General features: G+C 42.8%; 1 protein-coding gene across 4 annotated transcripts in view; it reads left to right on the top strand.

Annotated features, from left to right (window-relative positions):
• Positions 1-13,827, top strand: part of NFIA (nuclear factor I A) — a 379,515-nt gene extending 365,688 nt beyond the window's left edge. For all 4 annotated transcript variants that reach the window (XM_059689356.1, XM_059689353.1, XM_059689363.1 and 1 more), the window contains one exon: positions 6,663-13,827. In XM_059689356.1, the coding sequence (XP_059545339.1) occupies positions 6,663-6,739 (77 nt within the window). In that variant the 3' untranslated portion in view covers positions 6,740-13,827. The remainder of the gene's footprint in view (positions 1-6,662) is intronic.
• The last annotated feature ends 6,962 nt before the right edge of the window (positions 13,828-20,789 follow it).

Here is a 20,789-nt window from a genome sequence, read left to right as displayed (position 1 = left end):
AATTGCTCTCCATGCGGCACAAGAAAGGAAAGCGCCGGCCACTGTCGAAGGCACCTACTACCATTTCAGGCTTCCTGTTTCGGATGCAGCCGGATAGATTTTGTTTATGGTTCATAAAACCTGACTACTGTGAATAGTCCAGAATTCTGGCAGAATGGGATCCGAACTTTCATGGAGCTGTAAATTAAGGGGCGGGAAGTGTGACAAAACTCCTTAGAGAATGGTGAAAAAAAAAATCGCGCTGCAATGGTTAAATGAAATTTTATAAGCACATTCAGTGTGGAGCTGTTTTGCATTACATGAGTTGAATACCTTAGAGACGCCACATCTGCAGGCACTTTATTAAATCCTTAGTCAGCACTTTCCAACCTGATGAGATTACTTCTTCATTTGACTGGAGAAAAGGAAAGCTGAGCTCTGGTCCTGGACTGCAGATTTCTTTTGATGTTTCACCTTGAACAGGGGGAGAGGACAGTTCCCCCTTACTATCCCCCCAGCACATCCCAAACTGGAGGAACTGTGAATGTAACAGAGCTATTTTACTTACCCGAGCCTTTGTGGGAGTGTGGATTTATGGACTTCCAAAACAACTGTAGCAGAGTGTTCCCCAGGAAAACATAGATCAAAGCCCCGTGTTTACTTCCTTAATGTAAATGTATCCAGATAACATCATCCTATATTGTATTGCAATATTAGGACTCACTGCAGATAAGGGACAGAGATTCCTTTGTAGTTCGTCTGGATACAGTAGGTTAGATGAGGGGCTATAAAAAGTATGAAGGCAGAACCCATAGGAAACCGAAGCTGATGTCAGTAAACAGCTGAAGACGATTTTTTTACTCTCCATAAATGAATTTTGTTTAATGTGGCAACATTTTCCTAGTAGTTTGCTACTCAACCCCAACAATTTAACGATCTCCAATTTCTTTCATATTTTTCTTGTATGACCCAAGAAGAAAGTGCTCAGAATTGTTCTTCAAGGAATGTTTTGAACCTTGCAGTGCTTGCATAATGAATTTTACAAGAAAATGTCACAAGAGAAAATGGCCTTTTCCAATCATGGAGGTTTATAGAAATTGGGTGGCTTATAAATGTGCAACTATTACACTCATTATAAAGGAATTGGGGGTATTTTCAGCTACAAACTGATCATGAGAAAATTCGGGAATATGCATGAATATTTATGATGATGATGATTATCATAACTGTTTATCTGCCATCTCTGCAAACAAAGGATTTAATTGGAATCAGAGACCTATTTCAAAAAAAAAAAATTATCTGTATGGTTCCCCTAACCCAGCCCCCTCCCCATTCTGGAAAGCCTTGGTCAAGTAGCGGGTTAATTGTCATGAAGATTAGTGGGATGTTGAAATAAGTACTAATGGTCAAATTACAGGAGTGAAAAAGTTTAAGAATAGGTTTTGGTTTGGGCCTGAAAGGGTTAATTAAGTTTTTTTCACGGGTTATTAAAGACCCCCAACCCAAGCCTTCAGGAGTCATATTGACACCCCACCACAGGGCAACTCGCTCCTCTATTGACATGTTGCTGGTCTGAGCACAATAGCCTTCTGTGTCTGCAAATCATTGCTAAAATCATCTCAAGGAAAAAAAAAGTTTGAAAGCTTTAACGTTAGACAAAAGCCCAAGAGCTGCAGTGCGCAGCTCAAAACCCCAGAGTCAGCAACTTCTATTGATTAAAAACTAACCTTTAAAGTAACTCTAAGAGTGTGTGGTTAGCATTTAAATTTAAACATGTCATGAGTTGATTTGTGTTACTGAATACCAACTCAAAAGGAGTAACATTCACATCGCTTTTTTTTTCTAATTCCCTTAAGCAGCTAAAGTATTTCATGAAATGTCAATAGGGCAAAAAGAAAAAGGGGAGGGGGGGGCACTCCGGGGCCTTGTAGTTTTCTTTCCCATGCAAATATTCACCCCCCAAAAGAAAAGTGTGGAGAGCGAAACACAATAATTAGTCCTTTGTCTAACTTTCCCAAGTGCCAGAGAAAGACAGATTAATTAAATATACAACGGTGTTGGTTTTTGGAGTGGGGGTCCTGCTTGCTGTGTAGGTCATAAATTAGGCAGAATAAATACTTCAATGTGTTTGCAGTGGGCCTGCTACGTCAGAGCCACTGGAAGGTTGGTGGGAGGAGAGCAGAGGGTTTCTTGCTAATGATAGTCACGTCTGGGTCTGTCTGGTTGCTCTTAGCAACCAGACATGATGTAACACCAGGATGAACTTGAACTTGGGGGACTTGAAAAGAGAACAATAGACCAGAGCAATCAATAAAGCCTATTTCAGTGAAGGATTACAGAGCCGCTCTGGGGTAACCTTGTCGGCAAGGCACACTGAATAGTAAGATGTGTGAAGAAAACTTTTTTTCCCCCTGCTTTGCTTTTTAAGAGAAGTGCAGAGGCACTGCAGATTTTTGTAGTGCGCTGAGGTTGCATCCAGAAACTGTGGTGTGGAAAACTGCTCCCCCTGCTGACTCACCGCGTCCCAGGCTTTGGCCTCCAGAACTGCTAACACTGTGTCAAAGTCTGGAATTTCACAACTGACTGAGAAAGTGTGCGAACAGAAATTGTGAGCATTATTTGTGGCACCCAAAGTTGGACACTGTTTTGTTGAAGAGGGGACTCGTCTCTAAGGTGGCTGGGAGGCAGCTCCTAGGAAAGCCTGCTAAAAAGACAGTTTGGAGTCTGCGTGGCTCTGCTCTCTCTCCCCCTCGCCTTTCTTTTGTCCAGCTAGATTTAGGCCTTGTGCATTTGCCAGGATGATTTCCTTTCAGGACACAAGAGGCCTTATTGTCTTCCTCAAAGCATGTGGTCAGAGAATAACATCTCAAAGTATACAGGATGAGTGGCTTTTCGGTTCGGGTTTAGGTTTTTTCAAGTGCTCTGGAAATCAAAGGTGACTTGTGTGACCAGGAAATCTTATACCAACCTCCACGTAGCTATCATTTCGCCATTTATCCTGGGGATCAAACGAGTCCTCACTTTACCTAATTGAATCTCTTGGATACGAATGAGCCTCCATCTGACCGGATCAACCCCAATGTAACCCTTTCTTGATCCTGTCAACTCAGAGGTTTTAGAAGCATTCACTTTCGCTAGAAGTTGATGACGTTTCTGTGAATAATGATAAATGTGGTGAATTTGACCAGGATATCTCTAGAGAAAAGTTGGCAAAAACCATGTACTTTTTTATTTCACTTGAGAAACTGACTCTGATATTAAAATGTAATTGGTCACTTTGTTGAGCTTACAGAGAAAGACATGCCAGCATATAAAGGGAGGTATAACCAGACTATTACCCCAAACTAACCACCTAAGATTTATGAGAGAAAATGGTAACTGGGCCCAGCAGGCATAGGGAAGGTTCTAAATAAATGTTGAATGAACAAAATATGAATGCGAGTTATGCATTCCCTTGGCACATCCCAGTAACTAATAGGGTGAAGTTTTGATTATTATATGTCATTTTTTAAGCCATTGTTTTAGACATGCTGAGCAGGAAGTAGTATTTCACATCATCAAATCTACCTCATGCACATAGAAGGAAACTGAGTATAAGAGAGATGCTGTGACTTGTCCAAAACCACCCAGGACTCTCAGTATAGCGTTTTTCCCACTTTGCTTCCACTTATTCTTATATCACTGTTTTTTAAATTTTTTCAATTATAGTTTACTTTCAGTATTATTTTGTATTAGAGGCCCGGTGCATGAATTCGTGCATGGGTGGGATCCCTCGGCCTGGCTGGTGATCGGGGCTGATTGGGGCCATCTCGCTGGGGCGGGGAATGCGGGAGGTTTGCTGGCCACGGGAGGTTGACTGTGGGAGTACACTGACCACCAGGGGGCAGCTCCTGCATTGAGTGTCTGCCCCCTGGTGGTCATTGCACATCATAGCAACTGGTCAACTGGTCATTCGGTTGCTTAGGCTTTTATATATAGACTAGAGACCCGGTGCATGAAATTCATGCACGGGGGGGGGGGGGGGGGGACGGGGGGGGGGAGGTGTTCCTCAGCCCAGCCTGCACCCTCTCCAATCTGGGACCCCTTGAGGGAAGTCCTACTGCCCATTTAGGCCCAGGATCAGGCCTAAACGGGCAGTTGGACATTCCTCTCACAATTCAGGACTGCTGGCTCCCAACCACTCGCCTGCCTGCCTGCCTGATTGCCCTTAACTGCTTCTGCCTGCCAGCCTGATCAATGCCTAATGGCTCCACTGCCGGCCCAATTCCCCCTAACTGACCTCCCCTGCAGGCTTGGTCCCCCCCAACTGCCCTCCCCTGCAGGCCTGGGTCCCTCCCAACTGTCCTCCCCTACAGGCCTGGTCCCCCCAACTGTCCTCCCCTGCAGGCCTGGGTCCCCCCCAACTGTCCTCCCCTGTAGGCCTGGTCCCCCCAAACTTTCCTCCCCTGCAGGCCTGGGTCCCCCCCAAACTTCCCTCCCCTGCTGGCCTGATCGTCCACAATTGCCCTCCCCTGCTGGCCATCTTGTGTGTTGGAGTGATGGTCAATTTGCATATTACCTCTTTATTATATAGGATATATATATATATACATATATACATATATACATATATACATATATATATATATATATATTAGTTCCAGATATACATCAGAGTGGTAAGGCAATCATCTACTTTACAAAGTATTCCCCATCAATATTTCCAGGACCCACCTGGCACCATACATAATTATCACAGTATTATCAACTAGATTCCCGTTGCTTTATTTTACATCCCCATGATTGTTTTGTAACTGCCAATTTGTATTTCTTACTCCCTTCACCTTTTTCACCCAGTCCTTCTCCCCTCTGACAATCACCAGTCTGTGCTCTGTGTCTGTGAGTCTGTTTCAATTTTGTTTATTTATTTTGTTCTTTAGAATTCCACATGTAAGTGAAATCATATGGTATTTGTCTTTCTCTGACTGACTTATTTCACTGAGTATAATACCCTCTAGGTCCATCCATGCCTCTCAAGTGCTAAGATTTCATTCTTTTTTATGGCTGAGTAGTATTCCATTAAATATATGTAACATAGCTTTTTTTTTATCTATGAGTCTGTTGATAGGCACTTGGGTTGCTTCCATATGTTGGCTATTTTAGATGCTGCTGCAAAGATAATAGAGTGCATAAAGGAGTTCATTATCCTTATATCACCATTGATCATCTGTGCCTCTTAACACCTTTCCTACCGCTCACGAGCTTTCTCGTGTTTCGCGCGCCATCTGTTAAGGACTGCTCACGAGTTTTCTCGTTTTTTCACGCGCCATCTGTTATGGACCTTAGATGTCAACACACTGTCTTGTCCACATCGAATGAAGTGATCTCATTGGTAAAAACCGTGCAGGTCAGTCTACGAAAAACTATATAATTGCACGAACCCATAAAGCATTGCAGTTACATTGTATTTTGGTCATTCGAATAGTCTTCGTCTTCAAGTTCCTGGCGCTTTTAGAAATGCCCTCTCTCAGAAAAAGGAAGGAAACCAACGAAATTGATACACTTCCTTTCATGTTCCATTCTAAGGAAAACGATGAAATGGATAAAAAAAAGTAGTGCTGTACCTTATAAACTGTGGACTTTTCAATTCATTTAGAGTGTACAATGTCCTCAGTCCACAAGCAAAAATGAAGTATAAACAGTTTCTGCTATCGGTGGCGAGAGACTGGATAACGGATGACAATAATGAAGGCTCTCCAGAACCAGAGACAAATCTGTCCAGCCCTTCCCCTGGGGGTGCAAGGAGAGCACCTTGTAAAGATCCACCCAAAAGGTTGTCAGGTGATATGAAGCAGAATGAACCTACATGTATTCCAGCGAGTGGAAAGAAAAAATTTCCTACGAGAGCCTGCAGAGTTTGTGCCACCCATGGAAAAAGGACCGAATCTAGATACTTATGTAAATTTTGTTTGGTCCCTCTTCATAGAGGAAAATGTTTTACGCAGTACCGTACGTTAAAAAAATACTAGGAACTTTAATTGTTTAATTGTTTTGTAAATAAAAATGTTATAATTATTGAAAAACAACACCTAAAGTGCATTATGATCTGTAGTTATGATGATTTAAATAACGTGCTGTTTGCCCAAAAACATGCAGTCCCTGGCGTATGTCTTAGAGATTTCTATCAGTACGAAATGTGTTAAGAGAATGCAGTAATAACATCTTCAGTGCCTACATCTCATTGAATAAATGCTGTGAAAATCATCAGAGGAGACATTCATCACCACACGAAACCACTCCCCTCACCGATTCTTCATCTGATCAACTTTGTTGAAAACCTTCTATTGCAGGCACTGTACTAGGCACTGAGAATCCAATGAAAAACAAGGTGATCCAGTTTCCTGCCCTTGTGTAGCTGTCCTCACCAGACTATAAAACCATATGTGTATTTCAAGTGGACATAAATACTTTATTTTGTAGGACACACTCTGAATGTTAGCAAACCCCAATGGAGAAACCGAATTTCAATTTTAGAGGAGTAAGATCAGTTTCAGTGTCTCAAGATTTACTACTGTTTGTGGCTCCTTTACTTTTTCCATGAATCCCCCCTTTATCCCTTACAGATCCTGATTTCACAGGACAACTTGTAAATATATTATTTTCTACATTGAACCTCTAATTGCTCTTTTCCTTTTCTCTTCCAGTCCTGGTACCTGGGATAAAAGTCGAAGTGTCCCACCATCCACCAGACAGACCACCTGACCCCTTCTCAACTCTGTAACATGGACGCATCCTCAACCCAGCGCGGTTACAACTTCACTGTCAGGGGAAGGGGAGAATCAAATCAACTTGTACATGGAAACAGCGAGCATTATGGTCAAACAGCAAAGGCCATAACCTTTTGGGATTTTTTTTTAACTACTTTTGGGACTGTTGTAATTTTCTCATATGGTGCTGGAAATGGCTGGGCTTTGTAACATATGAAGTGTTTTCATGGTGGCGTGAGCATCAGGTGATGTGGCTAGAGGAGGTCTGCCCTTGCTCACTGACTTCCATTGTAACACACTTTCCTTACGGAGCCTGGCCGTTTCACAGTATTCCATGAATTTACCCACACAGGTGTGAGCCTCCGCGAGCAATCAGGAGGCACATGGAAAACTAAATCTTTTGTAGTAGCTGAGATCTGCAATATATAACTTACGGGACAGTCAAAGGGCAATGTTTTTCTGTAACATATTGGAAAAAGAAAATGCAGTTATGTTCCTTTTTTCCTTTTTCTGTTAGCTTGGTTTGGTTCGGCAGTCAGCAGTTCAATCTATAACATGGCCCTCAAGGACAGTGAACCCACTCACGTTGCAGAACAATTCCGAAAACGGCAAACTACTACTACTATTCAGTTTTGTAAAAGTTTTGAAATGCTGCACTTACGTTAAAAAACAACAACATTTTTTCAACAATTTCAACAATGACACACAAATTCACATGGAAATGGGGAAGATGGTCTGTTTTGACAGAAACTGACAGGAATCAATCAAAACAATCGAATTTTGAATTGAGTAAAGTGCAATTTCATTGGATAGCTAAATATCTTTGTAAGATAGAGATTGTTGAAAATTCTATTTTTGTTTTTCAAGTCCTTCCACCCCAGGACTCTAAATTATTGGGGTAAAAAACAGCCTTGCAAGAAAAAGGGGAGCTATTTTTGCTTTTTATGTTTTTTATTGTTAAACTTGTATCCCTTTAAAAACTGAAGGAAAATTTAAAAAAAAAAAACAAAAAAACAAATCTAATGGTGCTTTTACCACAATATGTTAACTACATTAAATGCTAATTAATTATTTTCTGTTATCAAAGCACATAAGTAAAATGAAATCATGGTATCTGTTAATTTCATAAGCTAGAAGTCACTATAATGGATTATGCCAATTCTGAAAATTTTTACATGTATCCGGCAACATAGGATTTATCAGTTATCAGACACTTCATTGTACCAGAGATTGTCCACAAATTTTAAAGACCTTTGCGCCCCTGAACTGGGCTATGGGAAAAATCATAATAATAATGAAACCAATACTGACACAAATGCTGGTGCCCACTCAGATCAAGGGTACTTGTTAGGGAAAAAAAAAGTTTGCACCCCCAAATGTCCTGTATCTTATGTAAAAAAACACACAAAAAAAGACAAAAAAAATAATAACAAAAAAAAGTGCAAGTGATTTTTCTACCAGACAGTGAAGCACCCCTTTGCTTCCCATGCAACTTCCAGAAGATTTCCTATACTATACATATATATACGTTCTGGTTGGCAAGCCCTGCTGATCAGAGAAAGTCTCTGCATGTTCTAGTGTTAGTAACTAATTTTTATATAGTTAATGTAGGATAAAGTAGAGTGCATTAAGACACAATATTGTAATCCCTACTCTAGGCACTTGCCTTTAAACTATGTTTTCCAGCCCTTCAGAAGGGTTCTACTACTGTCCTATACAATCAAGTAACTGAAATTCTTGGGAAGACACTTTGCTCCTCATCTTTCCCCCCCAAAACAATGTTGTTTTGTTTTGTTTTTTTTCCTTAATTTGCACGAAAACAAAAATTCCATATCAATGTGCCTTGCCCTGGATAGCGATTATTTGTGGAATTGTTGCACATGCTCCTCTATTGAAAGGGGGTTTTCCCTAGTCAAGCATTTGGAGACACTTTTTGTAAATGTGACTTTTATGTCAGCCATTGTCAGTTTCAACATCTAGAACTAAATAGAGAGTTAGTCGTTCCGCAGATAGGAGTAGTCTTTATTGTCCTCTGTGGTCAGTGGCAGTGCTATTCTGAGATCTGTAGATGCTTAGAATATCAGTATTTTGGATGTTGCTGCATTTTACAATTTATTTGGAGTCTTCCTTTATTTCCCCCAACCCCAGATATATGAAAATATGCAATACCTGCTTATATCGTGTAGAAAAGCTTAGCGATGATTAATTTTTCTTTTATTTTTTTTATTTGACCAAAGTCGGTGCTGCACTTGACGCAGTGTGTTTTGGGTGTTTGTCTTTGTACTTTTGTTGTGATTTTTGAATGCACGTGCGCAGGAAGGGCTCCTCTTAGAGAAGCAGTCAAACTGTGAAGCACTAAGCTGACCCTGCTTCAAGCAATTTTGTTTTTACAACTGTTCCTTTCACAAGCAAGCCTTAAAAAAAAAGACAACTTCCTTTTTCTTCAGCTCCCACACCCCATTTTTCTTAGCAGACTGCAGTCAATCCACATTCAATAAAAAGTATATAATGCCCATTTTTATATGCACGTTTTTAAACTTCCAAGTTCTGAAAATTGTTTACTGGTTATCTCTATTTAAGGAAAAAAAAATAAAATAAAACATTTTGGATTTTCATATGTGTCTGATAAGTGGTTGAATAGTCGTTTGGCGCTGTTGTATGGTGTGGTTGTCAGTATATGGTGTCACTTCCTATAGCCAGCCAGCATACTTTGCCTTCCCCCTATAGCACTTAGCTGGGCATTACTTTATTATGACATATGTGCACTAAAAAAAAGAAAAAAGAAAAAAAAAGAAAAAATAGCAGCTTTCAGTGCTTCACAGTGAAGGGAAAAAGCCTAGACAAACATTTTGTCAGAACCTTGCAATAAGCCAAGGTATTACCAGTAAATTGGTTGTATATACAATAAAATTGCACCCTTTTTTTAAAAACAAAACAAACTAAGCAATAGTTTGGGCAGTTTTAGTTGTTTTTAGTGAGCATGTTGTAGTCATGACTGCAAAGAGAGAGAATAAACTGCCCACTCAGAAGATATGTAATTTGTATTGTTGTATAGTTTTATTGATTACACTGATTTATTCTACCCTATTTTATAATGCAGGACTTTTGTAATGTTGTTTAAATGAGGAAAAATTTCTGTCAAATTAGCTTAGTGAAACTTCCAATTGTTCATTATAAAGGCAGCGTTCATAGAATTGCTTTCTTTCTCCCCCGCCCCGCCCCCTTTGGGAACTGGATTTAAGTTTAAAACTTTCCTGTTTCCTTTTTGTTGTAAGTATTTAAATACAGTTATTTTTTTTTTCTCTCAATGGTATAGCATATTCCTATGCTTGAGAAGTATAGGTCTACTGAAAAACCATTGTAAATGGACGTTACAGGTATGCTGTATTTTTTGAAGGTATTTTGTTGTATTAAGTTTGATGAAGCTAAAATTAGGGAACTCTGAACAGATTTGCAGGAAGAAAATGTTTTAAAGGCTTTAAAACATTAGGGAGGCAGTCTAGGGTGAAAATGAACAGGGGTTAAGTATTAAATACACTAAGTTACATTTTTGTTCCTTTCATTGTCCAGAAAGCAGCAGGAAACTGTAGTTCAGTGGTGATCAAGCAGGAAAAGAAGCAACACCCACCGTCCGCGTGTTTACCTTGTTAGAGTAGAAGCCCAGAAAGACCTTTGAGGAAGGTGTGGGGCCCGTGGGACCGGGTGTGTAGACTGACAGACAGACAGACAGACGGAGGGCTAACGGCATTGGAAGGCCCGGACCTCCATTCAGAGACATATTTCAATGTTTTCTCTTCCGTCACATGGCATTAACAATATTGGAAAAGATAACTTCCTCAAGTCACTCTCCTTTTTTCCCCCCCTTTGGGAACTGAAGTCAGAGGCAACAAACACTAAATGCGAATAGTTTTCTACCTACTTTTTTTTCTGGCCCCTCCCCCTGCCACAAAAATGCGCCTTTTCTGGTCCCTCCCGCCACTCTGCCATCCCCGAGGCTTTTTCTTTCCTTTGAGATCTGAACTCACTTTTCCATTTCTTCACGCCCTGGCATGAACCGCTATTTCGTACCAGCTTCTCCCCATCCCCACCCGCCCCTCAGTCAGGCGCGGGCTGCTGGGCATCTGCCCCGACACCTGTGCTCTCCACCTGGACAGTCCAGTGAGCAGGGACCCCGCCTCTCAGAGGCGTGGCACTCAGCCCGCCCCGCGGGCATCTGCAAATCCCCTGGGGAAGTTGCTCCTGCCCTTTCAAGCTCATCCCCACAGGCCTTGCACCCTGTAGTCAGTGTCAGAAAGTCCTGAGGAAATCTGGATTAAGAAAAGCATTTCTCCCTTGGGATTCTCTGGGGGGAGGGTTTCTGAGAATGTCATTTAATGTACTTTGCATCATGTCTCTGGAAATACTTTGTCGTCCATACTGGTGGTGGTGGTGGTGGTGGTGGTGGTGGTGGTGGTTTCTCTCTCTCTTTCTATATCTCTGTCTCTTCCTTTATTTCTCTCTCTTTTTTTCTGGTAGCAGGCCTCCCATAGAACAAATTGCAAACACACTGACATGATCACGTAAGGAGAGCTTCAGTGGCACCTCACCCCCCTCCCGGACCCGTCCTTGGCCAGTTCAGTCTCAGAAAGCGGCGCTGCCCACGAGCAGAGCTTTCATTCCCATCGGCTCCCTAGGCCAAGTTCGTCCTGAAGTCAATGCATGTATTTACCATTTGACAGCCAACCCACTCTGCCTTCTCCACGTCCAAGGCTGTGCATTCGTCTAATTAGTGTCATGTCTGTTTTCCTTTCATTTTTCCCAATAAAAAAAAAAGCAGTGGGATGAAAATTGCTTTGATATATAGCAGGTAACATTGAAGCTATTCCATAGCACTTAACTGTAGTGAATTCTGTGTCACCAATTCTGAAATCAATTTAATGTTTCATGCAAATCCATTACATGGTGCTATTACAGGCTGACAAAATGATTTACACCAATGTGACAACTTGGGCTCAATTCACTCTGCTTTCCAACAGTGTAAATGCATAGCAGTGTTTATCTGCATGACAACTATGCACTAATCTGTCTGAAAAAAAAAAAAAGAACTATATCAACTTTGGTATCTACTTTCCGTTTACTTCAATCCTTGCCTTTTTGGTCATTGTTATAATGCCAGCTTTAGGACAGAAAGAATTATAAGAAAACCAGCATAATACCTGATATATTAAAATGTAGTGCCTGTGAAATCTGTATTATATTGCTCTTCTGAAGTAAGATTTTTCTACACCGGTAGCCTTCGCTGTCATCAGTCAGGACCTTCTGGTATAGGTGATGTAAAATAACCGTACAATATTAATGCATGCTATTCCATAATGCTTAGTGAACTGTATGAATATTACTCAAAGTTATGTTAGTCTTTTTTTTTTTCTGACTTGGTTCTTGTCAGCTAGGTTTAAAGGTATTTCACTGAGAACGCAAATTCTGTCTTGATTTCGACTGTTTTCAGTATTTTGGAGGTATACATTTACTTAAATTCAGTATTACTTGTGTTTTTGTTTTCGTTTTTTGTTTTCTTTTTCTTTCCTAGGGGACAGGCATGGGTGTTTGATTTCAGAAATCAGGCCCTGGCAAGACTTTTGTCTAAAAACGAAGGTTTCTGAATTTCAAGAACTGCTGCAAACACCCTCCGTGGACATTTCCAGGAGAGGGGCGTTCTCCTTGGCCGCCGCCGAAGCTCCGCTCACGCGAGCGTTTTCTTAGTGGACAGTGCTCAGCCAGGTACCCATGCTTGATCCGTCATCACACCAGACTTCCTCATACGAAAAGGAAAAAAAAAAACGAAAAAGAATTCTTTAAGAAATCACTTGGCTATTTAGTTTTACGCACAGTTGCAATATTTTCTTCAAAAATAAAACTGTACAAACTTTGGGCCCGATTCATAAGAAAAAGACATTTGCTATTAACACGGGATTTTTAAAATAGACTTTTTTTGGTCTCAATTTGAAAGTATTTTCCAAATTAAATAAATTTCATCTCATTTTTTTCCTAAATGAGTACCCACCTGTGTTTTATGCCCCAAAGGGCTATGAGGGGGACAGGAGAGTGGGGAGCGGATACCAGAAACGCCCAGGAAGATGAGGGTGACACCTAGACCCAAGATGGAGGGGTGGCAGCGTGTGCCAGGCAGCACCGGTTTCACATGTGAACTCCTATGCTGTTTAATTTAAAAAAACAAATTTCCAAAATGTGTCATCACCAAGTCCTACTGTGTGAACTTTTCTATTTTTAATCCCTGAGGACAATAATGTCCAAAAAATCAGGCTGTTTTCCTGCTGTTTTGATGCTCAACTTCTCAAAATAACAAAAGTTTTTGTTTTCCCTTTGATTCTATTTGTTATTTGTATTATTATTTTAGTAGGAGTCTATAAATTAGCACTTTAAAAAAACAAACATCTCAACCCACGGTTGCAAGGCCACTGGCTCCTTGGGGATGGAGATTTGAAAGCTGCCAGCTTCATGCTTCTGCCCTCCTCTCAGATGGCATCGCTGAGATGCTAACTAGCCCTAGGGCCAGAGCTTCATCAGGTTCTAGGAGGTCCTCAAGCAAGACTTTCAAAGGCAAACACACTCTCCCCCTTCCCCTACAGCCATGACCTCTAACCCGGAACAGAGTTCACTGGGGACTTTTCCACCACCCTTGGAAATCTGTCCATTCAAGATATCTCGGTTTTACATTTCAAATTGGGGGGAAATGGGGGGATGGAACACTTCCAATGATAAGAGATCCGTTGTGAAACTGAACACTCCCGTGTTAATAACTTGGTTTGACATTTGTTTTTATGAGCCGGGCCCCCTGTGCCTCTAGATGACTTGTATTGACTTTCATAGTTAGCCTTTTAGTTTTACTGTGTTCTGTGAAAATTTGTAATTGGTTGAGAATCACTGTGGGCGTCCATTCTTATTCAACTAAATCTCCACAGGTTTTTGAGCTGGTGTGGATTAGATTAACTCTTGTATTCAACCATTAGTGCTACCACCTTCTCACATTACAATACAATTACTGGAAGCAAGTACTGCATTTCCTATGCAACAAAAAAGGAAAAATAAAAAATTGCTAATGCTATGGAAACTGTGTCATCATTTGCTTTCAGTCATGCCTGGGTGGTGGTATCTGAGTGCCAGTTATGGGTGTGGATCGAGGTCCCCCGGAAGACTGGTCTTTCTGCACCGTGGAGTTTGTGTCATCCTTGATGGATGTCAGGCACATGACACCCTTCCCAGAGCTCTGATGGGCAATAATGTTGGTTTTTTCACCTACTTGGACAAATACAGGACTTTACACTCGCATAGTGCTTAGTATGTGCCTGATATTGTTCTGAGTGCAAAGATCCTGTATAAGGAGTCAGGAATGAGAAACTGTAGGATACAGCTGGGGGAACAAAAGAGAAAGGTGGGGTTACCTGGACCTAGGAATTCCCAAGAGGGACCCCACACAGCTGATACTCCAATCTTTACTGAGAGGGGTCCCCATGAGGGTGGGGGCACCACACGGCTGGTACTGAGCCCTGTGGAGTATGTGGGGCGTCTGGTGCCTCTAGGATTAGTCCTGAGGGGACAGGCGCGTGGGCGCTGGAAGGGCTGAAAGGAGCCGGAAGCTGTTACATCCACCCTCTGCTGCTGGCATGTGGCAGACAGCAGCTGAAACCAGAAAGGGTTCCCTTCTCTCCCTTCTCTCTCCCCCAGGCTCCTGCCAGTGCTTCTTACTGGCCAGATCTAACTGTAGCCCCTGGCAAGGAAGTCTGGACAACACAGTGAGAAAACTACTAGCCCCACAGGACAGGGTATAAAAGGATGGGCTTTGATGCCAGAGATGATGAGTCAATGGCACAAATATCTTAATCCATTTAATCTTCACAACCACCTAATGAGAGGGGCACTATTTTTATTCCCATTTTACAGATGAGGAAACTAAGGCAGAGAGAAATTGAATAACTTATTCAAATAATGAATAAATGACAGTTGGGCTTCTAATCTAAGAAGTCGAGCTCTAAATTCCATCCTACAATCACTATAATATATTGACTGAATTATTTATTTAATAAATATTTTTGAGTATCTATAATGTGCCCAAAACTATGCCAAGGCTAGGGATAGTAGGTAAATAAAGACTGGGAAACTCTTCTTGTGAAGTATACAGTCTAGTGCAGCGGTTGCCAACCTTTTGGACCTCATGGACCACCAGTGATCCACAGACCACTGGGTGGCGACCGCTGGTCTAGTGAGCAATACTATTCAAATAAACACAGCAGCAAAGATCCGCATGGAGTTGTGATGAGTGTAAAGGATGCGCATTGCCGTAAAAGCCCAGGGAGACCAGGAGGCCAGATAGAAATTAACCAGGCAAATGGTCAGAATGGGGTGCTTGGGGGTGGGGAGGAGAATGCTCTGAGCAGAGGGAACAGCCTCACAAAGAGCCTGTAGCAGAATGGAGCTTGCCCGCTGTGAGGGCCGGGAGGAAGGCCTATTTGAATGAAGAGGAGAAAGGAGAGGAAATATGATACAAGATGAAGCTTGACATTTAGGTCAAGGCATTGCAGGACTTTGCAGTATATTAGGGACTTTTGTCTTACCCCTAAGAGCATCATGAAACATGTATCAGTCAGATTAGGCTAGATCTATGCTGTGACACAAACAAGCCTAAAAAGCTCAGCAGCCTACAGCAGTAACAGTCTACATCTTATTTTGCATGCCTGAGGCTTTGACACAGAATCTCCTGATTCTAGGACCCAGGGTGAAAAACAGCTGCCATCTGAAACAGTGCTGGGTGGAAACACAGGAGCATGGCAAGGCAGGCCCTGGCATTCACAATCCCATCGGGGATGGTCACACCCCTCTGCTCAGAGTGTGTCTGGCTCAACAGGACCAGGCAGAAGGCTAGAGAACCTATCACAGACTCAGTGGAGGAGAGGAGGCAAAGGTGTGCCGTGTGGAGATGGAGGCCAGTGGGAATGCTACTGCAGCAGAGGCCGTGCGCCTGTGCCAGGGGGCCATGATGGGGCCAGAGAGGAATGGGCAGCTCAGAAGGATTCATAAGGATATTAATAGCTACTGTATATTGAGATCTTCTATGTGCCAAGAGCTATAAGTGATTTATGCCATTAAAAGTAAATATTTTCTCTCTTATTAGTATAGTGCTCAAGGAGGTATATACACCCATTTTTGACTCATGTACAGAGAGTAATTTCACACAACATGCCTTAAAGTGTAAGTTAGACAGAACCTATTACTATCTTTCAGGCACTGCTCTGGCCAATAGTAGGCACTTTGGTCTTTAGTATTTGGAGTTAAGAATGAAAGTCAGGCAAGACCACTCCTTCGTTGGTATGTGCCCGGACAGGCTGTAGAGAGTGACAGGGCACAGGGTGAAGGCAATGTCGTCAAAAGCACAGACTCAGGAGCAAGGCTGCTGGGTTGAAATGGACTTTTATTAGCTCTGTGGTGTTAGCAAGTGCCTCAGTTTCCCCATTGGTAGGATAGGAATAATAAAAACAGCGCCTAACTACCTCGCTCTGGTGAATATTTATGAATTGATATTTGTGAAGTGGTTAGCAGTGGCCTGGCACATCTCACATGCTATGTAAATGCCGTAACTAAAAAAACAAGCAGTTCCAAGCTGTGGAGATAGGCATTCTTTCAGGGCACTGATGGTGTAGGCCTTCTTAGTTGTCATTTCCAGGCTTCTATGTGGGTGAATTCAAAAAACTTTCATGCAACTAAGTAGGGAAAAGTAGCAGCGCAAAAAAAAAAAAAAAAAAAAAAAGTTGAAGTTTTGAGGACAGACACACTTGGGTTTAAATCTTGGTTTCTCACTTCCTATCTGTAAAATGGGAATTAAGGTGAGATCTACCTTATGAGAGCAAGAGGGTTAAATAAATTCATGCATGTAGAACGCCCGGCACAGTATCAATTACTATTATTTGCAACCACATAACAAATGGGAGCTCCTCGGTTCCTCCCGTAACAATGTGTGAGGCGGCCTTCGGAGTGCATCCATGGGGTGAACTTCCAAGGCCAGGAATTATTATTTGCAATCACGTAACAACGACTATTATTTGCAACCCTGGACTGGTGCCTTCAGTATGTCCTCTAAGGAGAGGGACCCTGATGCCTGGGAGGACAATCTTGTTCAGTGGAAAGCAGCCAGGGCTGGAAACCAGAGGACTTGGGTGTGAGTCCCACTTCCACCGTTTATTGGCCATCTGCGATCACAAAAGGTATTCCACCTCTCCAAGCCTCAGCGGAGAGAGAGGCCACACAGCTCAGTGAACACAGATGAGGACGTGCTGGCAGCACAATTCCAAGCACCAGGCACTAAACTCAATTGAATAGAACCCAGGGAGAGGCCGTGGTTCCTACTTCCCTCAATGGTGTTGACAACCAGGGGAACCCATTCTTATCAGGCAGGGAAAGTAGGCCAACAGAGTGGTACCAATCATCGTTTTTAACCCTTCAAGTTCTGACTGCTGGGTAAAAAGACATGGCTAAATTGTAGAGGCCTTACTGGTCTTTAAGGTGAAACAAGGCTTCCCTTGACCTCTGAGGAATGGACTAGCTTCTCTCACCTCTGAACACACCCATTCTATAGTCACTCTCCATCTGGCACATTCAGTTTGGATATCAAGTTCATTACAGTGAGCCCAGGGAAAACGAACAAAAAATACATGTATTTCTGCTCTCATATACCATGTATGTATAATATAGAACTGATTATGTATCAATTACAATGAACTCCTTTCCCATTCCCATCCACTTCTTAACCTCTCCCACATTATTTTGAAGCAAATTTCAGGTATCATACATTTTATCCATAAGTATTTCAGGTTACATCTCTAAAAGAAAAGATATTCAAAATACCATTTCATGCCTAAAATATCCTATATAATAAAAGGCCAATATGCAAATAGACTGAACGGCGGAACATCTGGAACAACCAAACAACCAACCAGTCACTATGACATGCGCTGATGACCAGGGGGCATGTGTGGAACATGGCGGGCATTGGCCACAGTGGGATGGTGGAGCAGGTTTGGGGGGGAGGGGCGGGTGCCAGGCCAGACCAAGGTGGAGCCCAGTCACTGTCATCGGGGTGAGCCTCTGGTGGTTGCCACCAGCTCCATCTCTAGCTGTTTTGTTTTGTTTCTTTCTTTCTCAGATACGAAGAATGGAGGCAAGCGAGGCTCTACCTGAATGACAAAAAAAACCTCTGTCCTCCTTTCCTACCTACTGCTGACAAAAAGTAAATAAATAAATAAATAAATAATAAGAAAGAAAAGGAAAAAAATCCAGCTTCCACCTTCAAGGGGAACAAGATTAATAAATCTGGTTGAAAATTCACCTAAAAGTGGGTGTGGCCTTGCCTCCTTGTTCAGGAGACATCCTCTTCCCTGGTGACTGTATGTGTCCCCCCCCCATCCCTTCCCCCGCTCACACACCGACCCCCCCCCAGCAGGAGGCAGCCCCAGGCAGGGAGGAGGAGCTCTCTGATCAGGCTCCGTGGAGCAGTGGGGCTGGATTCTTAAGGGCCGTGAGTTCACTGCATCTTGCTCATTTGCTACTTCCAGTTTCCCCATCATAAATTCTAAACTCCAGCCTGGGCCACGCTCTTTTCCATAACACTGCAAAAACTCATGTCAAGTCATTCGAAACAAACCTGACCAACATTATTGAGTGGCTTCCCTGTGCTAGAACTCGGAGCTGGAAAAGGAGATGAATCTGAGATCATCTCAGAAGAGTACAGAGCCTAGCAGAGGAAACATACACAAACAAAATAATTGCACCGTGGTCTTGTAAGAACCAGGAAGGCATCCTGTGCCAGGTAATCTGGGAGACAACTATGCCCAAGGGCAAGGGAGCCACAGGAGGAGATGCACAATCTAGGCCTTCAAGGATAAGGGAGCGTTCAAGAGACTAGCTAGAAGATATTAATATCAGTGACAATAGTGGCAACAGCGAACATGTACTGAGTGAGCCCTTCACACCACACATTGTTCTGAGGGCTTTGCATGCCCTCATACATGTAATCCAGCCCCATGAAGGAGATACAATTGTTATTCCCATTTTACAGATGAGATTATTGAGTTTCAGTACTTTCCGTACTTATATTAATTACTACCTGTGTGTGACTTAAAGTGCAAACATTCCAGGGCTTAGGAGGTGGGGGACATTTCTAAATCACAATTAGTTCCAATGTAAGCCTAGTTCACTGCCCTCTTTGTGGTGTCTATAACAGCACTTGGCACATAAAAGGTACTTCGCACAATGATGGGACGAGCAGTGGTTGTGTTAGGCAGCTTTTATTTGTCCTCCAGATCTATTCCTGCCCTTCTCCAAAGTGCTCCTGCTCAGGAGGCTGACCTGTGTGGGCCACATCAGCGGGCTTCTTTGACCTCCAGCTTTCAGTCGGGATCGGTAGATAGATTGGTCGAGGAAGGACAGTGACATCAGAGTATCTATTTCCCTGACCCTCTCCCCAGGCCCCCTCTGGCTGGTGGCATTCCTCCACAGAAGGTCACAGCTCCTCTCAGGATGGCTCTCTACCCCTTACTTTCTCCTTCCCCCCACTGCCTTAAGCATGGGGTTTTAAGACCTTCGGGATACTTCTGTCCTTTACAATGTCTCTACCAGTACATCTTGCCTACACCTTTGTAAATAGCCTCTGTATTAAACCCTCTCAAATGACCTTGAGTTGAATGTGCCACCTGTTTCCTGCTGGAATCCTGACTGATAGTGGTCAAGCCAGCATGGGTCCCCGGGATCTTTCTCCTCAAACTCCAGCAGAGGCGCAGACGTATTCCCACGATGTGTGTCAAAACCATAAATCTCTCCATCTTCATGTGTCTTAGACTCAGAAGGCTGGAGTCAACCTTCGGAGGTCGGAAGTCCGTTTCCCTGCTCCCAGCTAAGAACCCTACCCTACCCACCCCGACTGCTCCTGTCATGTCGAGGGAAGTGTAATCTTACTTTGAAGCTCTCCAGGTAAGGAGATGCCATAACTCACTCCCAGGTCTTCATATTCCCTGCCTGATAAATTTTCCTCCCGTCTCACACAAACCCCTCCTGCTACAGGTGAGGCCCATGTCTTTTGTCTGCTGCCTGGCACGAGGTGAACAGAGCGATCCTTCATCTTTGAAATTAGGCATTCAATCATCTTCACCTGCTCTTGCTCTGAAGTGCAGAGAACCTACCCGTGCTAGTCTCAAGTCGTCAACCCGCACGTTCTAGGAGGACCTACACTGCAATGGTCCTGTACAAGAATGAATTCCACAAGGTTTGTCAGGGGAGGGAGGCAAAGACAGAGCCCAAACCTCCACTGAGAAATGGCTGCCTGGGTTCTGGACAGGAGTGATGGGGATTCTTCTTTTCCGATTTACTTACCAGCTTGCTCCCCTGACCCTGAATTCCGGAGGGTGTTTATTGCTGGTAGTTCCAGTCCTGACAAACACAGCTGCTCTGTGGACAGAAATCCACCTGTGCCTTCCCTTCGTCCATCGCCACCCACTTGGGCTTTGCCTGGAATTGAGCTGAGCCTGCCAGGAACCAGGAACAGCAACACACTTGGGACCTGATAAGCCTCCAGGCCTCCAGACCATTGCTTTAAAATAAATTATACTGAATTTCAAACGTTTCTTGCCAAACCCTGATGCAAAAAAAAAAAAAATGTGCATATATATATACCGATTATATATATTTTTAAACCATTTACCTAGATTTCTCACGTGTTCTTCAACCTGATACACTTTGTTCTCATTCCCAGATTGGCAAATATAGTCACACAGCGCCTTTCCCTCGTTCTTACAAAGGCATAAATGACTCATCTATCCACCCTATTTATTCCTGCGTCAATTGCTTGCCCAGCTGAGAAATCAGAAAGTCAGCACAGGAGTAGGTGCTTGGCTGCATCATAGGGTCGCTCATTTAGTCATTGAATCCTCGCAGGAGCCCAGCAAAGTAGATGCCATTAGTCCCATTTAGTAAGTGAAGAAACTTTAAGACACAGAAAAATGGAAATTACCCAGCTAGTAGGTG

This window comes from Myotis daubentonii, chromosome 3 (genome assembly GCF_963259705.1).
Source record: "Myotis daubentonii chromosome 3, mMyoDau2.1, whole genome shotgun sequence".
NCBI classification, from domain to species: domain Eukaryota; kingdom Metazoa; phylum Chordata; class Mammalia; order Chiroptera; family Vespertilionidae; genus Myotis; species Myotis daubentonii.
This window is presented reverse-complemented; position numbering and strand designations above follow the sequence as displayed.